The 27,183-nt window shown below is 45.7% G+C and overlaps 1 protein-coding gene across 4 annotated transcripts in view; it reads right to left on the bottom strand.

The window, feature by feature from the left end:
* LOC135921373 (uncharacterized) overlaps positions 1 to 27,183 on the bottom strand; it is an 80,017-nt gene that overhangs the window by 22,618 nt on the left and 30,216 nt on the right. For all 4 annotated transcript variants that reach the window (XM_070525903.1, XM_070525901.1, XM_070525900.1 and 1 more), the window contains exons 7-12: positions 24,202 to 24,305; positions 21,552 to 21,680; positions 12,745 to 12,897; positions 7,158 to 7,371; positions 4,917 to 5,070; positions 2,417 to 2,544 (exon numbers count right to left, since the gene is read on the bottom strand). In XM_070525903.1, coding sequence (XP_070382004.1) covers positions 2,417 to 2,544; positions 4,917 to 5,070; positions 7,158 to 7,371; positions 12,745 to 12,897; positions 21,552 to 21,680; positions 24,202 to 24,305 — 882 coding nt within the window. The remainder of the gene's footprint in view (positions 1 to 2,416; positions 2,545 to 4,916; positions 5,071 to 7,157; positions 7,372 to 12,744; positions 12,898 to 21,551; positions 21,681 to 24,201; positions 24,306 to 27,183) is intronic.

Consider the following 27,183-nt stretch of genomic DNA (forward strand, 5'->3'; position numbering starts at 1 on the left):
TAGCCTACTTTATTATGGATACGGTTACGGATGCTATTACGGAGCTTGCGGATGTTATGAGTAGTGTTGTCGAACATGGCGTCACCCATGGCTCCCACTTCAGAGGGAATTCACTCGTGATGGCTGCTCTTTGAGTCTCGTTGATCATCAATAACTATCGAAATCAGCTTTCGCGTTCTTTAAACTAACCTGAAACGTTAGTTATGAGTGCATAACGTATCCGATTTCTGAGATCGTCTTGCGTTTACTGCGCCCGCAATACAAAACAGACGTGTGCACCGCGACGCAGCAACCGAGTGGTTGCTAATGGAGCGTCTTGGCTTGGATACGTTTGGCAAAAGGTACCATACGGCTTGCTGTTTTAGAACGCCTTCCGTGCGTTTGCGTTTCCCGTACAGAAAACTAAACGCCTTGAAATGGCGCGCACCGTAATGTCTCGCACATGTGTTCGTGTTTAACGTACGTAAGGCGAGAAACAGAATTCTAAATCTCCCTAGTGAATATTTTACAAACGCCACATTTTTTGCTCATGCATTTGGGCTCACACACGTATCTTCCTATTGTTCGTTTCATGTTATTTTAGTTTGACTCCGTGGTGTTTGTAGTTATATGGCACGGCAGGGAGATAAGATTTTCGCAGGCAGTTACGGCATTTACTACATTTAATGCAGAAAGCACAACTGACCCATACAGATTGAAGTTTGCCTACACATTACCTATAGAGTGCAGCTTACACCTCTAGGCGCTAATTTGGCTCGTCAAAAATTTAATTGCTCGAGATTCCTTCCATCTTCAAATCCTCGTTGAGCTGCCAAGCACGAGATCATGGGATCAAATCCTGGTCACTGCGGCCCCGTTTCGATACGGGACGAAATACGAAAACACCCGTGTACTTGGATTTATGTGGCCGGTAAAGAAGCCCTGGTGGTCGAAATTATTCCGCAGTTCCCCACTACGGCGCACCTTATAATGAAATCGTGGTTTTGGCAGGTGAAACTTCACATTTTTTTAATCTTTAGAAACACAAAAAGCTTAGTTTCAGAACTCATTAAGATTGTTTGTTTCTTCAGTCCGCTTTGTCAGATTTACAAAATGCAGACTATATTCGAGATATTTCAATGGGAAAATCATACATGTCAGCATCAAGTATTTTTCTTCACTGCATCCCCAAAGCATTCATCCAGCCACATGAAAATGATGTCTAACGTAAAATATTCTGAAAATACAACGAATGAAGACAACTATAGGTAATATCGTGCTCAGTATGAGCGAGAACGCCCGACCGCTTTGTCACTTGCTTGCGTGTAGATGCAGCTCGTACTCAGTGCGATACTACGTGACGGCACAGGGACGCTAAGAGCAAACATTCAGCCGTCTGTTTCCCCACTCTTTTTACTAAAACACCTATAGCACTTTGCATTTCACTTCGCATTTGCAGCGGAAATCCAAGGTGAAGTGACTCACGAGGTATGAGAGACATTTTAAGTATACATTTTGTCATCTGTCCCACTGTTATCGTTAAGTACCATGACGTGCGCAACTGCGAACGGAACGTGCCTTGGCGCTAATTCCACTAAATAAAAACAAGGGTCCTTGTTTAGTTCAGCTGGCACGGCGCAAAGAGAAACTACGAACCATGTTTGAGGCATGATATTGGGGAAAGGCGGTGGTTTGCAAATTATTGGCAACGCTGTCATTTAGGCCAAGGTTGTGATGCTTTCGCCACACATTGCTCATATCGTTCCCTTTATTTTCTCTGAATCAGAAGTTATGCCTTTCACAGTCATTTTATGGCTGCGAGAAGCTTTGTGGATAACCGCAGTGTGACGCCCTGTAAAACTTGCATCTTCTGCAAACATTTGTTATTAACTTACACTTACACTGCATAATTTATTGTTCGTTGATCACAACATATTTGCTGCTTCAACGAAATAGAATGAGGTGCCTAGCGTAATTCACTGAGAAGAACGCGAAAAGGTAAGTTTTTTTATACGGCGTAATAATTTGGGGCTGGACTGATTATTTTAGAGCGCAGTATTAGCATACGCATTTCAAGCTTTCGATAGCCATTAGGAAGAGAGTGGTCCTCATGTCCTGCTAATATGAAATTTCTAACATGTTCGGTCCTCCGGAAGAAGCGGGGAAACTCAGTAAGCGTGTCATTACGCCTCTAGAGGCGCCGTAAATGAGGGCTTAGCAAGTTTTATTTACCCTTTAATTACCTGAAAGTTTTCTTGTGCACTGCCCTTCAGCTTCTCCACATTTTCTTACAGTATAAACTTCGTGAGTGATTTGATTTTTTTCTGAGAATATTGTTAAAAACATGGATATAAAGTTTTTAAGTGCTTCTAGTTTCATTAAAAGCTTTGCTGTAATACACGATGAAAAATGATATGTTCAGATATTCTATACTTACGTGACAGCATCGTAGAACATATCGCTGAGGACGCCCATCGTGGTATCGCCGCGATAATTGTATATGCCGAGAGCAATTAACGTTTTCGAGTTGTTGGCATTTGTTGACCCTTGTAGAGCCTTCAAATGCTGGAAAATCAAAATAAAATGTAAAAAAAAGACGAAATGATTGAGTGGGTCAGTGGGAAATGTAAACAGCGAAAATGGCAAGAGAAATATACAGTTTGTAATGATAGTTTCTTTTTCAGGCGTGTTTATTTCTTCTGTTTACGTTTTCGGTTCACATAAAGAAATCAGTGCCATTTGATCACGAGGTGCCATGTTCGAGCGTGTGTTTAGGGGCGGGGAGGAGGGCAGGTGGACACGCATCTCGTCTAGCCAGGCCGCGGCTGTGCATGCATGCACATGTAGCTGTGCGCATATGCTGCCCGTAAGCGTAATCTGTGGCGGGTGCAAACGTTGAACGAGCCGAGATGGCTGATGGCTGCATGTGCGTTGTGAACCCATGCGCCTAGTGCTGCTGGTGGCGCAATCTCACGTTTCTGAGATGTGTTGAAGCGAGAGACAGCGGAAGCGTTTGCTTCTTTCTGTTCGCGCTCATCCCGCCAGTGTTGACACAGCGTGCGTTGCCGGTCATCGAGTGAGTTCGCCTGTGCTGGCGTGAAACCATGTTTGTTAATGTGAATATTAAGCGAAATGTTTGCTCCAGTACATGCGGTTGAAAAACCAACCTATTCTTTGCGTTGTTGCCTAATGCATTTGTATAGTCATCAATACTTCGCTTTCGTGCGGATTGTTGATCTTTTGTTCTTTTGTTTAACTACACGAGGACACTTAGCTTTCTTCGGGAAGCTAGTTGAAATGTCAGATTTCCTGACAGCACGCAGCCTTGCAGGATGTCTACAAACAACAGTTACTAAATAGCGAAACCTCTACATTTGAAAACTCTACACTCGCCTTTTGGTTTTTGGGTTGCTGTATTGTTTGTGTTGTGGTTTGCGAATATTTGGATATGCCATAAGTAGTAAAGTTAGTACTCGTTAAAGATAATGTTTTAAAATGAACCCTTGATGACACGGACAGATTTGGCAATATCTTGAAGTTGTCAACGGCAGCCTAAGGTATATGAACAAATTCACAGCGTTTAGTGTGCCCGAGCCTGATATCGCGCAAATATAAACACTCTTTTTTTGTGTGTGTGTGTGTTTGTTTGTATGTGTATGCTGGTGGTGGCTTAAACTTTCATTTCTAAAAGTATCCTGAAGGAGCGCAGAACGCATTTACCACCTGTTTAAGTCGCATCCTCATATCGCATGGGAAGTGCATATCGGGATTGCTGTTTTCTGCCTTTGCGTATATTCACTCCTGCTTTATTCCGGCAGCTAGACTACGTGCCGTTCATTTTCTTGGTTGTCTGTTTGCGTAACCTATGCCGTGCTTCGTTCCCGATCCTTGACTTCTCTCGCTCGGCTTCGTTACGCACACGGTTAACAACAACAACAACAAAAAAACACCGACAATTACGATACTCCTATTGCGAAGCTTGAGCGAAGCTCTGTACGGGTTTCCATTTTTTGTTGTCAATACTTCGTATTAAGATTATATAGGTAGGCGGTTTATAATAACAAGAAAACGCTGCCAGTTGCACGCATTGTTTTCATACTGACGAAGCACTACTGTGGCGCCATAGCGTAGCCATCTTCGGCGAACAGCCCGTCTTGCGCGGCACTGTGCTTTCCTTCTCACGGTATCGTTCCACAAACGAAGAGAGCGGGCCTTACGTCGCGGCGGAATCGTGCTGCCGGTGACAGCGGCGACAACACCCAAGGGAGCGTCGCATCGAGCCTTGCTCGTAGCCGCTCGCCATCGCACCTTTCAGGGGCAACGATACCAGTCACATGCACTGGTACCGTGGTCCGACATGAGCAGCTGACGCCTCGGGCGAGCGAAGCACTCCCCACCTCAAACCACCGTGGTGACGCAATAACGCGACGGCTAGTGATACTGGTCCAGTGGAGATAGCGCACAGTAATCTTTTTGTTTGTCCACGTGTCACGAAATCGCACTTACTGGCGCTCATACCGTGGAAAACTGGTCAGTGAAACAGCAAAGGCCTAAAATTTACGACTTCTCGAAGTACGAAAGTTCAGAAACGTGTTACAATCGTGGAATATAGTTTTTTCTTTCAATTTGTGTGTTGAAACCGGGTGCTCGTTACAAACGAGGGTGCGTAAGACCGGAGTGTTAGTTGTACCAAGTACTCCAAAGGGTGATGTTCCTGCGGGAACATTCAGACGTACAGGTATTATGTAGCCATCCACTGCACGTGTCTTTTATTCTGTCCGTGAAGCGGACTTGATAAATCGGCATGGCTGGTAAACCGAAATTCCTATCCGAACAACGCCTGTCAAAACGCTTATTTTAGGGAACAGAGGAACCGCACCGACAAACAACTTTAGAATGCGATGTGACACGCCGACCAGGAGTAACGATGCACTTACTGCGAGAAGCGCTTTCGCTTTGTCGTATAGACGCTTTACTTTCTTTGATGTGTGCAACACGTTCAACACGCCGTAGTGCTTGATGTTGTTGTGCATCGAATGATCTTGCAGGTTCTTTTCGGTCGTTGCGTTCATACTCTCCGGGGCTGAGTACCTGAGAAGGAATGAACGTAGTGAAATTTTATACACTTTTCATGGAGCGTTTTGCAGAAATCCTAAAACATAGCGGTGGTTTCCACGGCGGAATTTAACAATAATTGTGTCCACTTTAGACGCCTGAGTAGGTTCGGTAGGCGCAGCCTTTTTTGCGAGCACCTTCGAAATTTCTTCACTGTGTCTGTTTGCTGGGTGCTGCTTCTGCTCTCTTGCCGAATGGCTCACATTCAATGTTGCCAACCTCCAAAGCAAATTTCCCCCTAATTCAGATAGAAAAATATTGCATATATTTCTCAAGGTATGGAGAAAATGCGGCTGTCTAGTGTGTTCTCTGTAAGATAAGCTGCTTTCGTGCTGTGCAAATACATTGTAGATGTTAGTTTTAATACTAATTTATGTATTCGTTTCAAAGGATTTATTCAAGTCACTGTGCTTAAGCTAAAATTATGAGACAAGTGCAAGTTGCACTGCTGGCAACGGTAATTTATTCGTGCACAGTCTCGACATTGTGAAACGTAGGAGCAAAATTATTCAAATGTTAAAACATATGCATACATCAAGGAAAACTGCAATATATGCTAAAATTACGAAGGCTCTACGGCCCGGCTGGAGGCATACGACCGTTCCCACCCGTTTTTCGCGTAAGGTGCTGTAAAAAAGAAAAATATTTCAGTGGTCGATAGATCGTTCTTCCCAAGTTGTACATGTCTTTTCGCATGAGATGCATGTGCCGCTGGTGCATAGAAAAATCTTAACAGTGCGCTCCTAACAAATCTTGCTTGGCATCAAGGGTCGCCTGCAAGGTTGCTGCTTCCAGTTTTTTCTTTGTCTTTGCCTTGACAAGGTTAATTTGAGATGAAACTCTCTGCACAGTAGTGCTGCAGTGAGGGCGGCACAAGAGTTTGCTCACGAAGTCACTGAGTGTTGGAAAGATAGGCGCACGTCACCTTGGGTGGTTTGGGGCAAGCACTTCCGAAAATGTTCTACACTCACTTCTGTAGCCAAACGTGGGTCTGTGTTTTCGAGGATTCCTCAATTAGCTGTCGAGCTTGTTCATGTTCTCTGGCGTAAGCAATCAGGGGAACGAAGAAACAAGAGGAGCAATCGACGCAACACGTATCTGCCACAGAGCGGGGATCGATTGCCTGCAGCCGCGTCATCTATAAATTGACTAGCGGAAATCTTTCGATCATTTGACTTTGCCTTCAATGTAAAATTCCAAATATTTCAGGCGGAAGTTGTGCACAGCTGTAGGGTATGCGTAAAGTGGTTTAGATAACTCTGACGTTACCATGCCACCAAAGTAGACTTCCTCGAATGGGACGAAGTTAGTTCGGTCTTTGTAACGCAATCAATCGAGCAGCGTGTCACGGAGGTATCGGGGTTGCGATATGCTTCAACAATTTTTTAAAGACAGTAGAAATGCGCTCACTCAGCATGTGTATTCTCGCTCTTTCCGCTTGCATTTCCTTGTTCAGCGTCGTGAACAGTGGGTGAACGTACTGGAGTAAATACAGGTATACAAATTGGTCGTCGGGTATTTCAATTTGCAGAGTATAGAATTCAGGCCTAAGAGTCGGTCCAACTCTTTGGCCATGGTCGCAGGACCATGACCTAAGGGTCCATGGCTTGGTCCAGCGACCATGGCCATGGTTGCAGGACCAAGGCGATGTCCGGTCGGGCGCCCGGTGAACAAGCCCATGTGGTGAATCCGAAGCCATCCACCATGGCGACGTCATTTCACCTCATGCTCTCTCTTACGAAAACGCGTATAATATATTTTAATGCTTTTGCGTGAAGTTTTTCTTCCCTTCAGAAATTTTCTCTTTGAAGGCGATTGAATTTTTCTGGTAGCTTCTGTAGTGGCTAGAAAGTGAAGCCTTATCAATAAGTGATAAAGTGATAAAGGTTTCCTCTAAACCTGAAGGCAGGCTAGAGCCACTAAACTACCGATGCGTACAGCACGCCTCAAATTGGATATTTCTCGGCGCCAGGTGTTTCCCGTTTTCCAATTCACAAGATGCAGCAGTTCTTATCAGCTGCACTGCTTTGTTTGACATAATAAGATAACTAAAAATCACTAACCGGATATCGAATCCGATGCCACCGGAAGTCTTTGTGCGGTTCTTCATTACCAGCTTGAACATTGACCAGCTTTCTTGGGTTTCGATGCCGTGCATGATGCCATGAACGACCGCGACGTTGGTGTAGTAGATGTAGTCGCACAGCCCGTCAGTCGGGATCATTTCGGGGAAGATGGCCTTTCCCCCCACCGTGCACACGAGCTCGTCTACAGAGACTGCAAACAGGGCGTCAGAAGAATAAGGGGTTCGGGCGGCAAAGAGAAGTGCCTAACCTGCTTCATCCGAATTTCTCGATCGATGTAGATCTAGTTCAAGACGTAGGTCTAGACCTTTGGTGAGTTTAAATGCTGGGACACCGCGTGACCCTCTCAATGCAGACTGTTACTTCGAACGAAATGTCCTTCCTCGTTTGGCGGTGTCCCTTCGATGTTCAGGAATATTGCCGTGACATCCTAAGCTCTATAGCGTTTCGTGGAGCATATTTGAAAAGTGTAAAGGAAGTAGGAACTACTTTGTACTTATAATGAATAAGCAACCCTTTTTGTTGCCAGTATTTCTGCAATACTAAACATGATTCAGGGTTATTTGTGTATAAACTAATTATTATATGTCACTCTTTACATTATACGACCCCCCCTCTCTCCCCCAGAGTACGTAAATGTAATCAATTTTATTGCAGAAACGGTGATAATCGACAGCACCTTTCAGTCTTAAAGTTATGTACTGCAAGTGACCCGGTTTATGTCTAGTACGATCTGCGCTGCTGTGTGGGAAGGCCGAAACTTATGTTTGCGCTTTTGGAGCAACACATCTTTAGTCTGTCTTCAAATTGAGAAGGAGGAACCAACTGTGGGCCGCCCAGCGACTGTTAGAAGTAGAGTGAAACACTTGGCTTGGCGAAGTCGTCCGTTCGTCGGATTTCGACTGGAAGTGAGAGAGGTTTGTTCCGAAACAGCTGACACCTGAGCGAGATGCGCGACGAAAATAATGTTTTCTAATTTGAAAACATCAGACGGCAGGGATGAATTCCTGGAGACGGTCGTCGTCGGCAACTAAGCTTGGATTTACGAATGTGACATCGAATTGAATCCGCGGAGCAAGAACTGGAAAAAAAATGAGCCAGTGCTGTACAAAGAAGAACATCCGCTCAGCATTTCTTCTGGGAGTTAGCTAAACGATGCGTAAGCATTTCCAATATATTAAAGACATGATGTTTCGTGGTCGCAACATGGTGTGCTTCGAAATAATTGCGAGAACGACCGCGAAAGAATCGTGAAACGGAGAAGCGCGGTTTCAACACCGAGCTAATGAAGATTTGCACAAGGCGACGTGTAGAAGAGGCGAGTAGAAGCAATGTTCACTCGTGTTGCGTGTTGCTGTAGTTCGCCCGCTCTCTGCAGCGTCGTTGAGTTATTTCTCTCGTAATCTGTACTGACACCAATACCCTGCAATTTTGCGTTTCCGTTATTCTTCAGTAAGCAGCGGAAGTCGTTTTGGCGAAATGACGGTAAACGCGGCAGTGGTGAGGTGACACTAAGTGTTGCGCAAGGTGGCGCAACGTGATCTGATGACGCAAGCAAAGCACTGCGGGTGGTGGCGCCAGGTGCGCTGATGACGTTCCAATCCTTATAAGTCGTCGCCCTTCCTTAGCGCCTTATCCATCCGCGTCGAACCAATATGAACCGTCATCAACCGTGCTCCAGCCGCGGCCACGTCGGGCACGGTGGGGCAGGCCGTATCTTGAAAGCGATGTGCGATGCCGACAGAGAGTGCCGAATGCTGAGCGCTTGCTTGGCGTTGAAGAGAGACGCATGGGCGCGTATCTTGAAAGCGATCTGCGAAACGGGCAGAGGGCGGCCTGTGCTGAGAGCTCCGTGAGCGGTGTGTTCTCGGCGCGTCGGTCGCGTTGAAGCGACACACAGTACGAAGGTAGAGTCCTTAGCTGCGGCGAGTTCTATCGTGAAAGCGTTCGCCTTACATGACGGATACACGGATGGACGGGCGGGCGGTTAATTTGCCGAGTAAACACAGAAATACTTACGCATTTAAACTCGGTCTTGAGCGCGTTTTATATGTGTAAAAATTTTAATGTCTACCCACCGAGGGAACTTGTTCGTCACATAAGACGAATTGTTATAAAGAAAATATTGTATAAAACCCCAATTTCTACCAAGGCTTTGTTGAAAGAAATGATGTTCGTGGAATAAAAACCGTCTCTACAACATGCAGAACTGACTTGGTGTGTTGAACACATCAGAAAAATTCCAGTTTTGTGAGAATTTAATGCCAAACCGCCGCGTACCCGTTGCGTTTCCGTGGTCGCAGGATGCGCCTTCCGCTGGGGTGTTCCTTCACCAACCGAAATGCCACAAATCTTTGAGGGCTCATGGGCTTCACGTCGCGCAACACAGACAGCAGTCAATGACTTGATAAGGGTGTTAAAGAGTAGTGAGGTGTTAAAGGGGTCTCATCGCATTGATAAAGGTTCGACGCGGATAGATAACGTTCTAAAGAACGATAAGGGCTTATAATGGTAGGATCAATTTTGATAATATTAGCAAGGCAACAGGCATTATCAGTTAATTCTGATTATGGTTTATAAGGGTTGAATCAGGCTCGTTAAAGTGGATAAGGACCGATAAGAGTTGAGAAAGGTCCGATCATGTCTAGTATGTCTGATACCGCTGATAAGGACAAATGAGGTTCCATAAAGATCGGATCGAGTCTGATAAGGTAACCGATAAAGGTGGCTAAGCGTAGGAGCTAGTCCGATAAGGTTGATAACGACTGCTATGGGTTGATAAGCTTTGTACTGGCCGGATCATGTTTCCTAACATCGATAATGCACCGGGCGCCATGGATATGAAGAAGCTGCACGATGCTTACGCATATTTAGAGTATCCCTGAAGAGTTCTTTATTTTAGTGCGATAAAATTGTGCACTTCAAGTTTGTACCTATAAGTCGAACGGTTTATGAGGCTTTTGCGTGGAAGCCCTGACGTGCATGAGGAATTGTCTGCCCCCACGTGCGATCAAATTTATTGAAAGAGGGGTGATCTATATTGTGCCACGAAACTAAAAAGCAGCAGATCACGTGTTCTCTAACGCGGATCTAGAGAATTCCTAAACATATTTGCGTATATGTCATATGACTGTGTTAACATAACTTGCACCACCATGCTCCACTCGACAAATTACGACCATCACTTTGGTTCCCTTGATGTGACTGCGACGAAGTCTCAACTGTGCATATTCGTCCGTGGCGAACTATGTAGCTCATAAACGCACACATAGCCTGATATTAATTTTCTCGTTTGTGGAGTGCATAGACGTAAACATTACATACCGTTACACGTTACACAGAGTAAAAATAAACGCAGCTGCTCGCACCGTACTTAGTTGTACACAAAAGTTAGGTGGATGTTTAAATAAGCTTCGCTTCAGATAGATTTACACGTGTGCGTTATATCTGCAGATTTATTGCTTTCCGCTAATCCTGATTGAAATTATCGTTCTTCCGCAGGCTACTGCAAGTAACAGTAAGTAAGTTAGCAAACTACAGAACACTATTGCAAGGCTCTATGCTAACAGCTTGCGTACCAGTAATATGTTACGAGTAATACGTAGAAGATCACTGCCCCTCAGGTGAGTATTGGTAAGACACAGCTGTTATACACTTTTCTCTTGAGCGATAATGGCAACCTGCTGTGCATGGCATGCCGGCCAAACGCACCCCAGCTCATTCTTATTCTTCTGAATATTTCAGTCTCATGATCCGGATCCGCGGTCACTACCTGCCCTAAGTAGATGTATTCCCTTGCCCCTTCCAGTACCTCGCTACCTATCATAAACTGCTCTTCTCTTCCGAGGCTGTTAAACATTAGTTTTCTGCAGATTCATTTTTAGACCCAACCTACTGCTTTTCCTCTCCAGGTCAGTGAGCACGCACTGCAATTGGTCTCCTGAGTTACTAAGCAATGCAATATCATCAGCGAATCGCAAGTTACTAAGGTATTCTTCATTAACTTTTATCCCCAATTCTTCCCAATGCAGGTCTCTGAATACTTCCTGTAAACACGCTGTGAATAGCATTGGAGATATCGTATCGACGCCGTTCATTATTGGGATTTTGTTGCTTTCTTCGTGGAGGACTATGGTGGCTGTGGAGCCGCTGTAGATATCTTTCAGATGATTTACATACGGCTCGTCTACACCCTGATTCCGTAATGCCTCCATGACTGCTGAGGTTTCGACTGAATCAAACGCTTTCTCGTAATCAATGAAAGCTATATATATATGGGTTGGTTATATTCCGCACATTTCTCTATCACCTGATTGATAGTGTGTTCACTCATAATGACAAGGCCTTTAGCCTAAGAATCAGCCGTGTTATAGTGTGTATGTGGTTTATTGTTGAGTAGTCTTTACGAAACCCTTTGTTCGGGATTATGGTGGCATTCTTCCAAGATTTCGGTACGCTCGAGGTCACGAGGCATTGCGCATACAGGGTGGCCAGTTATTCTAGAACAATCTGCCCACCATCCATCAACAAATATGCTATTACCTAAGTTCCCAAGGCTTTCTTTACTTCTTCCGGTGATACTTGTGGGATGTCAAATTCCTCGAGACTATTCCATCTTCCATTACCGTCGTGGGTGCCACTGGTACAGTATAAATCTCTATATAACTCCTCAGCCACTTGAACTGTCTTATACAGATTAGTAATGATAGTGCTGGTATTGTCTCTTAACGCAGACATCTGATTCTTGACTATTCCTAGTTTCTTCTTCACTGCTTTTAGGCTTCCTCCGTTCCTAAGGGCATGCTCAATTCTATCGATATTATGCTTCCTTATGTCGGCTATCTTAGGCTTGTTGTATAACTTGGAAAGTTCTGCTAGCTCTATTCTAGCTGTAGCATTAGAGGCTTTCATATATTGGCGTTTCTCATTCAGATCTTTCATCTCCTGCGATAGCTTACCGGTATACTGGACTCAGGAAAGTCTGAAGAAGTGGGCCGATCCCGCAGGTTGTGCCATGCGAATTATGTGGGCCGCTCTTGTGGGTATGTACTGTCTAAAAATGGACCCCCCATCCCGAAGGTAGTGCAGCTTAAAAATGTTCGCTTTTAGCGTGAGTTATGTGCAATGTAATGATGTTGGAAGATCCCGAAGATTTCGTAGTGGAAAATTCTAAGCAGACGTCCGATCCTCCCACTTCCTCCAAGAGAGGCCTAACGCGAAGCAGTACCGTGCACAGTGACACCGCCCCATCCTCACCCCTAACGCCCCAAGGAGGATACTTTCTATCTACGTCATCTGAATGTTGAATTGCCTAGTAAATTGGCTTTTTTTCTTTAGTTCATAGCTGTGTAGCCGCTTTCAACGTTTGCAGTGTTTTTGGCTAACATGAGCATAGCATCAAATAGTAGTGCAGTAGCAATATATATTTAAACGGAGTCTTCTCGTGAACGCTTACGCCATGGTAAAAGCATTTAAGCACGTGTAGGTGAGAAGACTCCCTAGATTGGTGCCGAATGGAGTGCCGGACTGCGTAAAAGCGGTTCAAGTTTACGATGCCAGCTCTTACATGCTTTCGTAGTTGTCGTAGGCGTTGTAGTTGGGGTTGGAGTAGTACTGAGTACTGCAGGTGGGCCAATAACTGGTGCGGATCCAGTTGTGTCCTCAGGTGTTCCTGGATCAGCAGGCGTTGTTCCTGAAGAAATTACCTTTTCTTCGAAACCTTTCGGTCAGCAAAGAAGAGAGGAATTACACGGACTTAGGTACATTAGGCTTAAATTTCACATTTGCTACGTGTGACCATAGAGCGAATTAGTCAAAGGTAATCAGTAATATTAGCGTTGAACCTGGGGATACGAGGATTTTCCTCGCAAGCAACAACTGCTGCTTTAGATAATCTACCTGAATTGACCGAGTTGCAGTACTTAACATAGGTGGCAAGATATAAATCAGTAATTTAGAAAAAAAAGACATGTGGCATATACTGTATGTTTCCGCTATCTTGCACCAAGCTTAAAAAGAAATGAATGCTTTTGATGACAATGGAAATAACTGCATCGTTTTTGTGTCCTTCGTTATTATTATTACATTTACGCAAACACGATAATAGTTTAGGTGTTTGAACGCCTTCGAAAATATCAGTTTCAGTTGCTTTCGACGCGCTCTATATTGAGCGGCTCTTCTTTCCGCGCTTTAAAGAAAGCCTGCGAAATAAAAACATGTATCACGTTACAAAACGCCGGCGCGCACGGACGACAATGCTATTTAATGAGCTGAGTACGGAAGTTAACTTGCTTCATCTAGAACATCACCCATCACATCGCATCGCGTTTGGGAGTGCTTTAAATTACGTGGCGTGCGCCGATTTCTTGTCGTCGAAAAATAACACGCACGCACGAACATGTTCATGGCAAAGCGATAACAAGCGTGAAGGAGCAAACAAGTTAGCTCGAGCGATTGTATACTGCGTGCCATTCCTTGCCTAATTCTTGGCACTTTGCGGCAGGTACCTGGTTCCTACTTAGGTTCTTGCCTTGCCTTGGTAATAAAAAATGAATATGTGACCACCGTTGGAATGCAACCTCGTTGCTCTAGCAGAACCCGGTGAACTAACCATTGGGCGACGCTCGCTTTTTTCTTTCTTACCTTGTTCGGAAAAATACGTGCATATGTACAAAGCAGGGAATTTAGTGCTGAAAAATTTAATAAATCGTCTCGCTAGACTACTAATCTCAACAACTTATTGGCGCCTGTTACCGGGCCCCAGATTGCAACCATTCCTTTTTGAATGACTTGCGGGACAGTGTCACTAAAACGCTCCAGCTGTGTCCATCCAACCACGTTTATCTTCTTGGTGATTTCAATTTTCCGCTTATCGAGTGGGAACATATGTCATCTTCATGTCACGCGTCTCTGGAACTAATCAATCTAACGTTCGATTTTAACCTGTTCCAAATAGTGAAGGCCCCTACACGCACTTCCAATATCTTGGACTTGGTTTTCACAAACGCTCCTGACACCATTACTTCCATTTCAAATATGAGTGGCTTTAGTGATCATAACCTCATACAACTAGCTATTAGGATCCCGAAGCCCGTGTCTCGCACAACTAAACATATTCGCGATTATAACAGAGCAAATTACGATGAGATTAACTCCCAACTAGAAGAATTTTTTTGCCAAGTGCTACTACCTTCATTTCATTGTCGATCCGTAAACGACAACTGGGTGCTCTTCAGGGACAAATTAACAGCATTAGTAGACCATTACGTCCCGATAATCTCCATAACTAACGACCTCAAGCCGTCCACTTCACCCGGACCTGATAACATTCCTGCATAATACTTAGAGGCACGAAACATTTCACAAGCCAAATCCTGCAGCTCATCTTCACGCAGTCCCTCAATACCAGTCAAATTCCGGATGACTGGAAATCAAGCAAGGTTGTGCCAATTTTTAAGAGCGGCGACCGCGCTGACCCTTCTAATTATCGCCCCATTTCCCTAACATGCATCTCATGTAAGCTCTTCGAACATATACTCTACTCCCATATTGCTAATCACCTCGATCACAATTCTTTCTTCTTCCCCAAGCAGCATGGTTTCAGAGCAGGCTTCTCGTGCGAAACCCAACTTTTCGAATTTACAACCGATCTTCACCTTAATTTAGATTCTTCATTCCAAACAGACGTCATCTACTTAGATTTTTCAAAAGCATTTGACCGCGTTGCTCACCAACGTCTATTGTGTAAACTTGCATGCTTATCACTCGACCCTCTTATCTTATCATAGATTCGCCGCTTTTTAACTAACCGCTCACAGTTCACAGTCATCGCCAGCCATACGTCTAAAACTACTGACGTTATCTCTGGAGTTCCCCAGGGTTCCGTCCTTGCTCCGCTTCTCTTCCTAATTTTCATCAACGACCTGCCATCTGGGATTTCGTCATCCGTCCGTCTTTTTGCGGACGATTGCGTCATTTATCGCCGCATCTCCGATAATACCGACCAGGAATCATTACAAGACGACCTAAACAAAATCCAGAAATGGTGTTCTGATTGGCTTATGCAGCTTAATATTTCAAAATGTAAATGCATGCACATTTCTCGTAAACTTTCCACTACCCTTTTCCCGTACTCGCTGAACTCCACGGCGCTATCAGTAACAAACTCATACAGGTACCTAGGAGTCGAAATAACTAACAAGCTAACTTGGGTGGACCATATCACGAAACTCTGCGCTAACACTTCCAGAACACTTGGTTTCATCCGAAGATCTCTGGCTATGTCCCCTCCATCCATCAGGCAATTAGCATACGAAACATACGTCCGCTCTAAAATGGAGTATGCCTCAGCCATATGGAACCCTCACCAGGTTTACTTGAGTCAGTCGCTCGAAGCCATTCAGAACCGGGCAGCCCGCTTCATAACTTCCCAGTACTCACCCTGGCACTGCGTTACCGACATAAAATTGACTCTCGGACTCGAACCTCTAGCACTCCGCCGAAAACTGGCAATGCTCTGTCTCTTTCATAAACTATACTTCAACTTTCCTGCACTGCGCGAGAACTTATTACGTGCTCCGATACGCTCATCTCGCCGTTTGTTTAACTCCTTTAGTATACAGCGTTTGCATGGTTCTTCCAACGCCTTCAATAAATCCTTCCTCCCCATCGCCATAAAAGAATGGAACAATCTTCCCGAAACCGTGGTTTTAGAGTCAAATCCCTCCAAATTTAGACAGTTACTATCAGACCATTTCAACCCAAAATAGCCACTTTTCCTCGCGTTTCCTCTCCCAGCAATCCGCCTTGCTTGTCATCGCCTATTTTTCCTTTTCTTATTTCTTGCCACTTATGTTTAGCATGTTCCACATTTACGTGTACTTTTTTTATTTATCTATTGCTACTAAGTTTTGAGATATTTTCATTGTTCTGTTTATACCTGATGTATTCTACAGTTTATTATTTACTTTTCTATTGCCTTTGTTTGCTTTTTTTTTCTTTTTTTCTTTTGAGCTGATGTATGGCACTTTCACATCGATGTTCCCCCCCCCCCCCCTTATGTAATGTCCCCGAAGGGACCCTTAAGGGAATAATAAATGATGATGATGATGACAAATCCAGCCCTTGGTTCAGCAAGTCTCTTCGCAAACTAAAGAATAGAAAGAAGCGTTCTTATAACAGGGCCAAACGCGTACGCACTGCTGAGGCTTGGCAGACATACAAAGACAGTTTAAACAATTACAGGTCAGCGATATCTTCCGCCAAAGATAAATAGTACTCTCAAGACCTACCATCGCTGCTAACTTCCAATCCTAAAAAAATTTGGCAAACCATATCTCCGACAAGAGATACTAACACCATAACTTTGCGCGGAACAGAAAACATACCTATTTCTAGCGCCGATTGCCCCACCGTATTCAACACGTTTTTTTCATGTGTTTTCACTCAGGAGGACGTTTCCAATGTTCCAACTTTTCCTGAGCTTGATGCCGCATACATGGAACCAATCGATATCACTGTTGAAGGCGTTACATTACTCATTAGTAACCTCAAAATATCTACTTCCGCTGGTATTGACAACATTAATTCTAAGATTTTAAAGAGCACCATCGCTGCCTCAAGCAAGATCTTATGCCATAGTTTTCAACAATCCCTAGCATCTGGAAAGTTACCCACCGATTGGTTAATAGGAAAAATAATACCAATTCACAAATCTGGAGATGTTCATACACCTGACAACTATCGGCCCATATCTTTAACCTGCATATGTTGTAAAATGCTCGAGCACATAATCACTTCCCACGTGTACAGCCACCCAGAAGCTCACAATTTCTTTTTTTCTAATCAGCATGGTTTTAGGAAGTGATTTTCTTGTGACACGCTATTGTTCGAACTAACGACTGACTTGCACTTTAACATGGACTGCAACCTTCAAACTGACTCTATCTTTCTTGACTTTTCTAAAGCTTTTGACCGAGTGCCCCACTGTCGCCTAATTTCTAAATTATCTGCCTTACGACTTGATTCTTTAACATTATCCTGGATTCGAAATTTTCCTTCTTTTCGAGAACAGTTTACTGTTGTTAACAATTTCTCTTCCCCGCCTTCTTCTGTTAGCTCTGGTGTGCCACAAGGCAGCGTCCTCGGCCCCTTACCCTTCTTTCTTACCCACCCAGATTACTTCCTGCATGCGCCTTTTTGCCGATGACTGTATAATCTACCGTCCTATTCACACGACTGACGATCACTTGAAACTTCAAGCAGATCTTGACCTTATCGCTAACTGGTGTAACAAATGGCTCATGACACTAAACTTTACAAAGTGCGAGGTGATGTGCTTCAGCCGAAAATGTGTAAATTCTAAATATTCGTATCATCTTAATAACACTATGCTTTCTCACACTTCATCATATAAGTACCTTGGTGTTGTTCTTACACAGTATCTTTCATGGGCCCCACACATCACTTCTACATGCGCCAAAGCATCACGTTCTCTGGGCTATCTACGACGCAATTTGCAAAATGCCCCGCCAAACATTCGAAAACTCGCTTTCCAAACATTCATTTTGCCACAGTTAGAATTCGCCTCCCCAATTTGGTCCCCTCATCAAAATTACCTAATAAATATGACGGAACTGTTACAAAACAGAGCAGCCCGGTTCATATCGCGTAACTACAGTATAAACTCGAGCATTACAAAAATTAAACTAGACCTACTGTTGCCGCCATTAGATATCCGCCGCAACATCGCTCTTCTGTGCTTATTCCACAAATATATTTACACTAATAAACGAACCTGCTTGGTACTACAAATACCCCACTCTTTTTCACGCAGATTACATAATCAGTTGAGTTTCATGCGCATATACGGTAAAACAAATGCATTTAATTCATCGGCACTACCACGTGCCATCCGTCTCTGGAATGACCTCCCTGATAACATAGCCTCCATATCTAATCCCGACACGTTCCGCTCTCAGTTACTCATGCTTTTCTCATCTAGTACCATTCACGAGTGACCAATCTAGTGTATGTTATCGTGCATTTTTGCCATGTTGTATATCATTTTCATAAAGGGTATTCCTTTGCTCTGTTAACAGTAACAAGTGTTCGTGTGCCTTCATATATTGCTTTGTATTCCTAGTGCTTTCAATATTGTGTAACATGGTAATCTCTTGATAGCACTGTTCCTATTGGAAATTTGTACTTTTTATACCTTTTAGTGTTTAATGTGCCCCCCCTTACTTTATGCCCTTCCATAAGGCCTGTAAGGTTCTTTTGAATAAATAAATAAATAAACTTCATAGAGGTCATGAGACACCAAACTGACGAGTTGCTGAAATCACTGTGGCTAACCAATCATTCGTTTTAGGGTATCCTGCATACACGCAACACTTTGAATTAGGCATACACTTCATTAGGGTATTGTTTTTACTCCCTCACCAGAACAAGAATTGGCTTCCCTGGTGCAGTATTCCGCCACTCCCTCCCAAATTACTCATTCGATCAACCAATGGCCCTCAGTCCTCACCCGCTCTAGAGCACCTCACCAAGGCGGTGGTCAGACCTGTAACGCAACCAAAGGTGATAAGGATCTCTAGACTCGGACAGGCCGCAAATGGAAACTAACCCTGGCAGGGTCTAACACCCGAACTTTCTCGAGTGAAGCTAACTTACGAGGTCTCTGAGGAACTATCAGACATTGTAGGGGATTTCATCGGTCTTCGTGAGGTTAGAAGAACTGGTGAGGTTTGAAGAACTGGTAATAGCCGCGTCCTCTTCTATAGAGGACCTCCAGGTAAGAAGTAGAACGGAGTACGATTCCTAATCCCTGAGGATATAGCGGGCAACATTGACGAATTCTACAGCAATAATGAGCGAGTATCAGTAGACGTAATAAAACCTTATGTTCTTCACCGAATGAAACAAGTTGCACCGGCTAGTTCTTTCATATGTAGTGTTTCTGCGGTATACAGGGTGCCCCATAATTACTGACGCACATCTTGCTCGATATTTTTGCATTTAATTTTAAACATATCTTCACATCGTTTCATCAACCATTTTTTAAATCTGTCATATTTCGATAGTGTTTCATATCGAAGCTGCATATGACTAGCGTCTAGGCATTTCTTCGAATTCGTCGAGACAAAGCTCAACCAGTCACAGCAGAAGGCGCGCTGCGCATGTTCCGCTGAGTTATCTGCAGCACCACGAGATGGCGCTCGCCTCCGTGCATCCGCGGCAGCGGCGCCGGCGGCCGTGCACAGGAAAGAAAAAGAAAGAACCTGAACGCTCGCCTTCGCGCATAGCGTTCTCCGCAAGCGCCTCCGGGTAAAAACTAGGCTCACATAAGCTGCCTTTGCTGGGAAGCTATAACTGTAGCACACGAAGCAGGTAGTGATGCCCCTACACTTTCATATCTATAAGGGAACCCGCCTAGCAAATGATTTATATTGTGTTGTCATAGCGCTATGGGGAGGCCACGCATAGTTAGGACTCCAGAAGAGCGGTGCGAAAACGATGAGCGACAACAGCAACAGCAATGTCAACATGCACAACGGCGTTTTTCTCAGGCTCGGCAGGACTACTACCAAGGCTACGTCACATTGGCCTATTGGATCAGGTGATACCGCAGCTTCGCTGGCCAGCGACCTTCACAGAATGGATTTGAGCCCACTTTTGTGATAGGTTATTTATTTTTCGGAGAATGCAACGCCTTCCTTTACTCCCATCCGCAATGTCGTCATTGAATGAGGCCGGGCACTTCTCCTAAGGTCGAAAAAAGATTCTAGCAATTCACCGCAAGGTTCCCCATTGCGCTCTCAAACGTGGCACTCATAACGACATAAACCGCAATGGTCATCCTGTCTCTACTGCTTAGAAGAATACAATTGTCATGAAGACAATCGAATACCAACAGCGGAGAATCATCAAACTCTGGTCTTGGAGCTCAGCGTGTGTTGCAACAATGAGATAAGCGCTGCCTAAGAATCTGAATTTTCCTACTTTGAGCTCCAGAGAAGACATGGACTGACAGAGGTGCAAAGAAAGTGTAGATGGGGAAAATATTGGGGGCTGTTGGCACGGGCCGCGAATAGGGAACACTTGGTAGCTGTTTTCATCGATGAGAAAACTGTCAGGCTAGAGGGCTGTAGCGAGATTCAGAACAGCTGTGTACTTGTTCCGACGTCAGAGCTCGCAGATGCAGTCAGATGAACAGTTTTAAGGAACTCGCGTGCGGTGACTGTCGTGGTTTGAGCTGAGTGGAACAGCTGGCCGCATTCCTCTTGTCTTTGTGGCGAAAGGTGCGATGATTCAGGCTCACACACACTTTAGAGATATTGTAGAGACTGCTTCGCTGACCGTCATCCCTGTCCTACCTTTGGGCAGGAGCATTTTTTTTTACATCGCAGCAGGACAGCTCCCCAGTACAAGAATCGAAGCGTAAGTGACACCACAGTACTGAGGTGTATGTATTAATGAGGTTTGTGTATTCAATTTGTAAATATTTTCGATCTGGCAGTTAGCCGAATGAATGCCGGCAATAATTTGAAACGCCAAGGATGAAGTATTGCTGATATAAACTCCATACCAGATGAGCGTGAAGTTGTAGAAGCGGAAACCGGCACAGAGGCGGTCACCGGATAAACGAGCAGGCGCCTACATATTCAAGAGGCTTTTGTCTCGGCTCCCTCTACCGTTGTATGGTGGTTAATAACTGGTAAAGGAACTATTCAGAACATTGTTCTACCTGCCTCAGCACCGGTTGGTGAACTACCTGGTGTAGATGGGAATCCTTCAGACTTTGGCGCTTTCAGCTGCCTCAGCTGTTTTAACTAGGGACAACGCTACTTAGCCATGTTTGTTTAAAGACATTTTAAGTGCTCTTTCATGTTCAGGTTAAACATCTGCATTGATCATCGTTAACGCGAGCAGTTAAGTTGCCTTCTTTTTACGGTTTCTTTGGAAAACTGCTTTCTGTAAGAATTGTGCCAGTTTATACTGCATCGCGTTGTTACAAAGAATGCCAAAGTCTTTGTCAGCATCTTTGTAGCGTAAAATCACTCATTTAAATCTTTCGCGTATAATATTTCGGTCGCGGTAGGGGTACGTCCTGCTGTTTTATCTACAGGTAAAATGATCTTTCTTTTTCAATCTAGCTGTGCTAAATATCTAAAACTGACTTTACCTCACAGTTTCATTTCTGCGCGAACTTGTTTTGTCAGTGGCTGTTTTTCTCTTTAATTATGCAAGTTACAAGTATTTAGACCAAGTACCATTCCATGGATATGCGTCTAAGTACCTTTGCTTATTTTTCTTTCCTTCATCTAAAAAGGAAGAATAAATTTGAAGGGCAAGATGAGGAACACTCACTGGGCGTCCGAGCTGTATGTGGTGGCAATGGCACACCTGGTGGCAGCGAGCCTCCTCCACCTCCTCCTCCACCTCCACCACCTCCACCACCACCGCCACCAAAAATGTCCGCTCCTTCCGGCTCTTCAGCTGCACATAGAGGGAGAATGTGAAGTCAACGAACGGTATGGAACCCTATCTTTGAACCGTATCTTTGTCGAGTCTGCGTTGAGTGCAACGCTACGAACTGTACTACAAAAAAAAAAGACCATCCAAGACGTTTCAATTTTCGCTTCGTTTAAGGCAGATGGGAAGAGTAGCAGCAAAGTGGATGGTTGGGTGAGTTGTGTAATGCTGTTAGTTGAAAGAGCGCACCTGGTATTAAAGACACGGGAAGAAGTATAAGCAACAATTGCTTGTCCTGGTAGGTCACGGGACAAGTACGCGGGTAAATTGCTTGTCCTCAAAAGACGCGGGACAGGTGCACGGGACAATTTCTTGTCCTCGAAAGACACGGCACACGTAGGCGGTATAATCGCTTGTCCTGTATACGCTTTCTTTTTCCACATCTTTCGGCCTATGTGTGCTGCTTGAAATATTATTGCAGACGATACACGTATTTACGTTATTTTGTGGCCATCGTGTCCGTCGTTCATTAAAAAGGAGCTTCAGCTCGTAGCCAACACCAATTCTTACTTTTTTCGCTCACACCAAAAAAAAAACCAAACTAATAAATTGTTTTATTATAGAACTACTAGATAAATTTTAATCAAATTTGATGCAATCTATAGAGAGACAGATAAATGCGATAAATCCAGAATTGCGCGTCATGCGCGAAATTCTGGACCAGAAACAAGGACTGCGTTTATGTAGACTGTACCTGCTATCTGTAGCCGAAAGAAAATAACTGAATACACAGCTTACGTGAGATTGTTACAATGTTAACGAGGGTTTTTCAAAAGTCCTAATCACGAATTATGGGCACAGTTCAGAGCGGTGTATATTATATTAAATTTGTAAGTTCTAAGTGTAACCTGCGACAGAATTTGCGAAAGTGTAATTTGGAATTGTAGTCATCGTAATTGGGTTGTCCTAAATTTAGAAATTTTCAATAATCTTGCCTAAACAAACGACCGCCTAAACAAGAACTTGGGAGACGATTCAACCTCCAGCTGGAGTTCATGAAAGACTGCCTTCGTGAGCGAGTTCGAGGTTAAATAGGGGCGGAGTCAGTGCTCACGGCCCTCTGTTACGTCACTGCTAGACTGAGGAGAGTAGGAGGAGTTTTGGACGGTGCATATTGCTTCTTTTTGCAGCAGTATCTTAGGGATGGGCCCTAAGTTGGACGTGTGACGATGTTTCAAATATTTTAAATTATTTCCGGAGATCTGCTTAAGAAAACAGGGACTGCAATATGATGCACTCCCTTGTAGGAGAAGAGCGTCCGTTGGGTGATGACATCAATGTGGGGCTTCTATGCTGCAGGTCTGCTTTTGAAATCCGCCCGTCGGTTAATTTGATTAAATAATTTATCTGAAGCTGGCAGTTCGGCTCGGAGGGCGAAGCATTGAAAGAGAGAACGCGCCGTTTCACCGGAAAGGCGAATAATCGATTGTGATAGCGAATTAGTAGGCAACTATATGAAGTACGGATAGCAGCTTTTTTGGCCGTGTAAGCTTGGAAACATTCGCTTACTGACTGATCTAACAAGCATGGCGTTAACACGCACAAGCAAACATGAAGACATCGCACTCGATGGGCGCGGACACTCGCCATGAAAACGCTGGTGTGAGAAAAAGTGGCAGCTGTAGCGAGTGCACTGACCTTCTTGCGGTGTATCATTCCAACGCAAGAGCTAGCGCGCTCAAAGGTATGAGCCGCCTGCAGATCCCTTTCAAGATGCGGCATACGCTACCGTTCAAAGAACGCACTAGTACGCATAACCGCCCCCACTCTCTGCCTCCCACCCCCCGACGTCCTTCCGCGCGACGGAACACAGCGCGTTGTCTCTCCGCTTTCTTCCTTTGCGCGCGCCAGATTGAGCCGCCGTAGTCGGCTTCCCCCGCGTGCTTTCACTCGCACACACGGCATACGACGCGCGGCGACGGTGTTATCGCCCTTGGACTGCATAGGGAAAACATCGCGGCGACATCGACGGTGACGACGAAAATGCCCAAGGAGTGTCCATGTAATTGCTTCACAATAATTAAAAAGCTGAGCCCTATTGCTTGGACTGCCCGGACGGTTTTCATTTCATACGCTGGTGCGCCATCTTGGCCCGACGCGGCACTTTGTTCAGCTGCTGCTGGATAGGAGTAACGGCACCTTGGCAGCTACAAAACGAAACGGCTCACAGAACGTTGGCATAATTATTAGTCACGCCAGTGGTGTAAGAGGCGTCGCACATATATAGTGCTCCACGTGAGAGTGATGGGCAGGGGGAAAAATTTTGCTGAGAGGTCTAGTCTCACAATCTTTGGTATACGTTCTACGCCTTGATTTAGATAACACAGATATTTCGTTGAGAACGTCACTGAAGCAGCCGCTCACACATGTATTCCTTTCCATGGCAATCATTCGAGGCATTCGCCATCAGCAGCGATTCTGAAGAAAATCCATGGCTGCCTGCCATTTCACTGCGATTGCGTGTAAAAATTTGCGGTTCACTTACCTTCCGCTGATCCCAGCAACAGGTAGCTGACGAAGACGATAAGAAGGATGAAGCAGCATAGACCGATGCCACCAACGATGATCGACGTTTGTTGGGAATCGTCGCTGGAAGTTTGGATGGTAGTTTCGGCATTCACAATCAGCAGTGCGCGAAAAACAATGCCACTAAGACGCTTCAGGCGGTAAACATAACCGTGGCCGAAAGGGCGATCGCATAGCGATATTTCGTGTACACTGTAGGATGAAGGCCACTCACAGTTACCCTTTCTTAAGCCTGCGTCTTGTGTCAGTCGAGGCTGTCTTGTGCCGTCAAACTTATCACACCGCGCAATTCTGTGCTATCCACCGCAGCGCTTCCCTTCCTTACGGTTTCTCTATTCAAACACAGCTGATCTGTTCGACAGATTGAGCAATTTGCGCAGCGTTTCATTGGTTCTCATTTAGCTCAGCAGAAAAAACCGTTATCGTCTGCCCGCTTTTGTTGTCCTGAATGTGAACTCTCCTCCCGCCTTCGCTGTGATAATCCACTCTCCCTCGTTATTTTTATTCTCCTAGACGTCAACTCCTCCCTCAATATCGTCTGAAATTTCCATAAGAACAGGAGAAGAAGAAGAGCCGAGCGGCGTAGACGTGCTTCGCATGGGCTCTGTCGACTTTCCTTATTCTTTTAAGAAGTTCACATCGGAGGACCGAAGTCTTTGTCGGACGACCTTCGTGAAGTCATCCGGAACCCCCTTGAGAAGTTTGAAGACCGTGAGTGCATATTGTTTTGCGCTCTTGGACTTTGAAGTTCTCTGGGGTGGCGCAGCCATGTTAAGCCTGACGCCGCCGTACGTAGCAGCGCGGAGGTAGGCGAGGCGCTCCGCCGCGTTTGCCGCCGCTCGCTTCCTACGATTACTCGAGACTCACTATGGCGCACATTGCTGGATCCCAGCCGGCCGCTTCTACTTCTACCGGAGGGAGTGGAGGTGAAGCTGTTGCTACAGCCCCACCCGCCCCCGGTGCTATTGTTGGAGCTGGCGCCGGGCCTACGTCGCAAGAAACTACAGCCATGGACTTCCAAGATATCTCGGAAGATCGCCATGACGACCCTGCCACTATGGAACAGGACCTTTCGCAAGGGACGCCATCGGAATGTCCTTATTCCAATTGGTCTTTACACCTCAAGCGAAGAACGAAGAAGCTCGCCAGAGGCGAGCAAGTGTGTGTGGCAGGCAGGGTGATCTCTCCGCTATCGCCCTCCTCCACCACCGCGTTATCATCATCATCCTACGCAGCTGCAGGCGCTGGGGCATCAAAGAAGCCTTCTTTTAAGAAGAGGCGACGGCTGCCCCCACTGCCACGTAGCGACTTCAAAATCATCATTCGACCCAAGAAAGGCCTTCAGGTGAAGAGTTTCAGCAACCACCAAATATCGAAAGCCGTCTCGGCCGCCTGCGGAGGGAAAGTTGACGATTCGCATTTCATCGTGCGCTTGAGACCCGGTTCCAACATAATTATTGTTAGCACCCCCGATCAGGAGGTCGCTGATATGGCACGCAAGATCACGCGGATTGGGCTGGGCGGCAACCTTCACGAAGTCAACTCTTACGTTGCGGCACCAGACGGAGTGGCCCGGGGCGTCATTCATGGAATCGACCCGGATACCCCGCCCGAGGAGCTTATGACTCGCCTAAGGGTGAGGACCCAAGGCGTTGAAATCGTGCAGGCCCGCATGCTGGGCAAGACCAAGACGGCCGTGATCACGTTCAGCTCTGACGTAGTTCCACGATACGTCTACTACTACGGAGGGGAGACCGAGTGCCACCCCTACAAGCCCACAAAACAAATCTGCTATGTGTGCCAGCGCATGGGACACCGATCGGACGTTTGTCCTACCCCGAACGTCAAGATCTGTCTCGCTTGCGGGACGCACGACCCGACGGACGGCCACGAGTGCTCGCTCAAGTGCGCCGTCTGTGGCGAAGCTCACGCCACGGGGTCTCGCGAGTGCAAGCAAAAGCTAAAACACAACACTACCACCAAAAAGCATCCTCCGCCCGGAAGGATCGAGGAAGGAAGACGACGACATTGATGGAAGAAGGCCAAGACGAAGCCGCCTGCGGTGGTTCAGCTCGGAATCCTCGGCGAGCCGCTCAAGGTCCCGGGCCCAGTCCAGGTCAAGGTCCCGGTCCCGGTCCCGATCCCGATCCCGGTCGCAGTCCCAGTCCCAGTCCAGGTCCAGGTCCCGACTCCGCTCGGAGTGGCCAAAGCCAGGAGAGCAGCGAGGGCAGCGCCAGCCTTCTACCTCGACATCCACGTCGAAGCCGAAGAACCAATCGGGCAAGAAGAACCAAGCCAACAACAACAAGGTGAGCCGGAATCAGTCTTGTACCTCCTCCGCTCAAAATACCAGTGAAAATAGTAAATGCTCCCCAGAATGTACGCGCATCAGGGAAGAAAATAAAAAACTGAAGGCTCAGGTTAACGACATAAACCAACGCATGCAACGCTTAGAAGCGTTGCTAAGCAAAACAAGCAACAACACACAGGCAGGGCAGCAAAGCGGCACTAAAGGCCACCAGCCCGCCATCTCCATTCCTGCCCCCTCAAGAACCACCACGCCCTCATCGCTACCCGGTGCGGCCTCAGCAGCGGCAGGCCAGTCAAGTGTAGTCACCCTCGAAGGCATTTATGCTGCAATACAACAGATGCTTTACCAGATGGGTGAATTAAACAATAAAGTCAAGGAGAACACGCTTAGCCATGAAGACCTTGAAAGAAGAATACGCAAGGTTGAGTTTGGCTCGCGCAAGCGGGTCGACGACGAGAGCAGCAACCCACGCATGAAGGCGTACAGGCGCATGAACAACACGGGCGACGTCAGGGACGCCGAAAACTGTGACGGCGGTGCCATGAACGTCAGCAATGGCTAATACCACACGCAGCGCGCCCGAACACCTCGTGATCTGGCAGTGTAATTGTCGCTCTTTCAACAAGAAGG

This window comes from Dermacentor albipictus, chromosome 9 (genome assembly GCF_038994185.2).
Source record: "Dermacentor albipictus isolate Rhodes 1998 colony chromosome 9, USDA_Dalb.pri_finalv2, whole genome shotgun sequence".
Lineage (NCBI taxonomy): Eukaryota > Metazoa > Arthropoda > Arachnida > Ixodida > Ixodidae > Dermacentor > Dermacentor albipictus.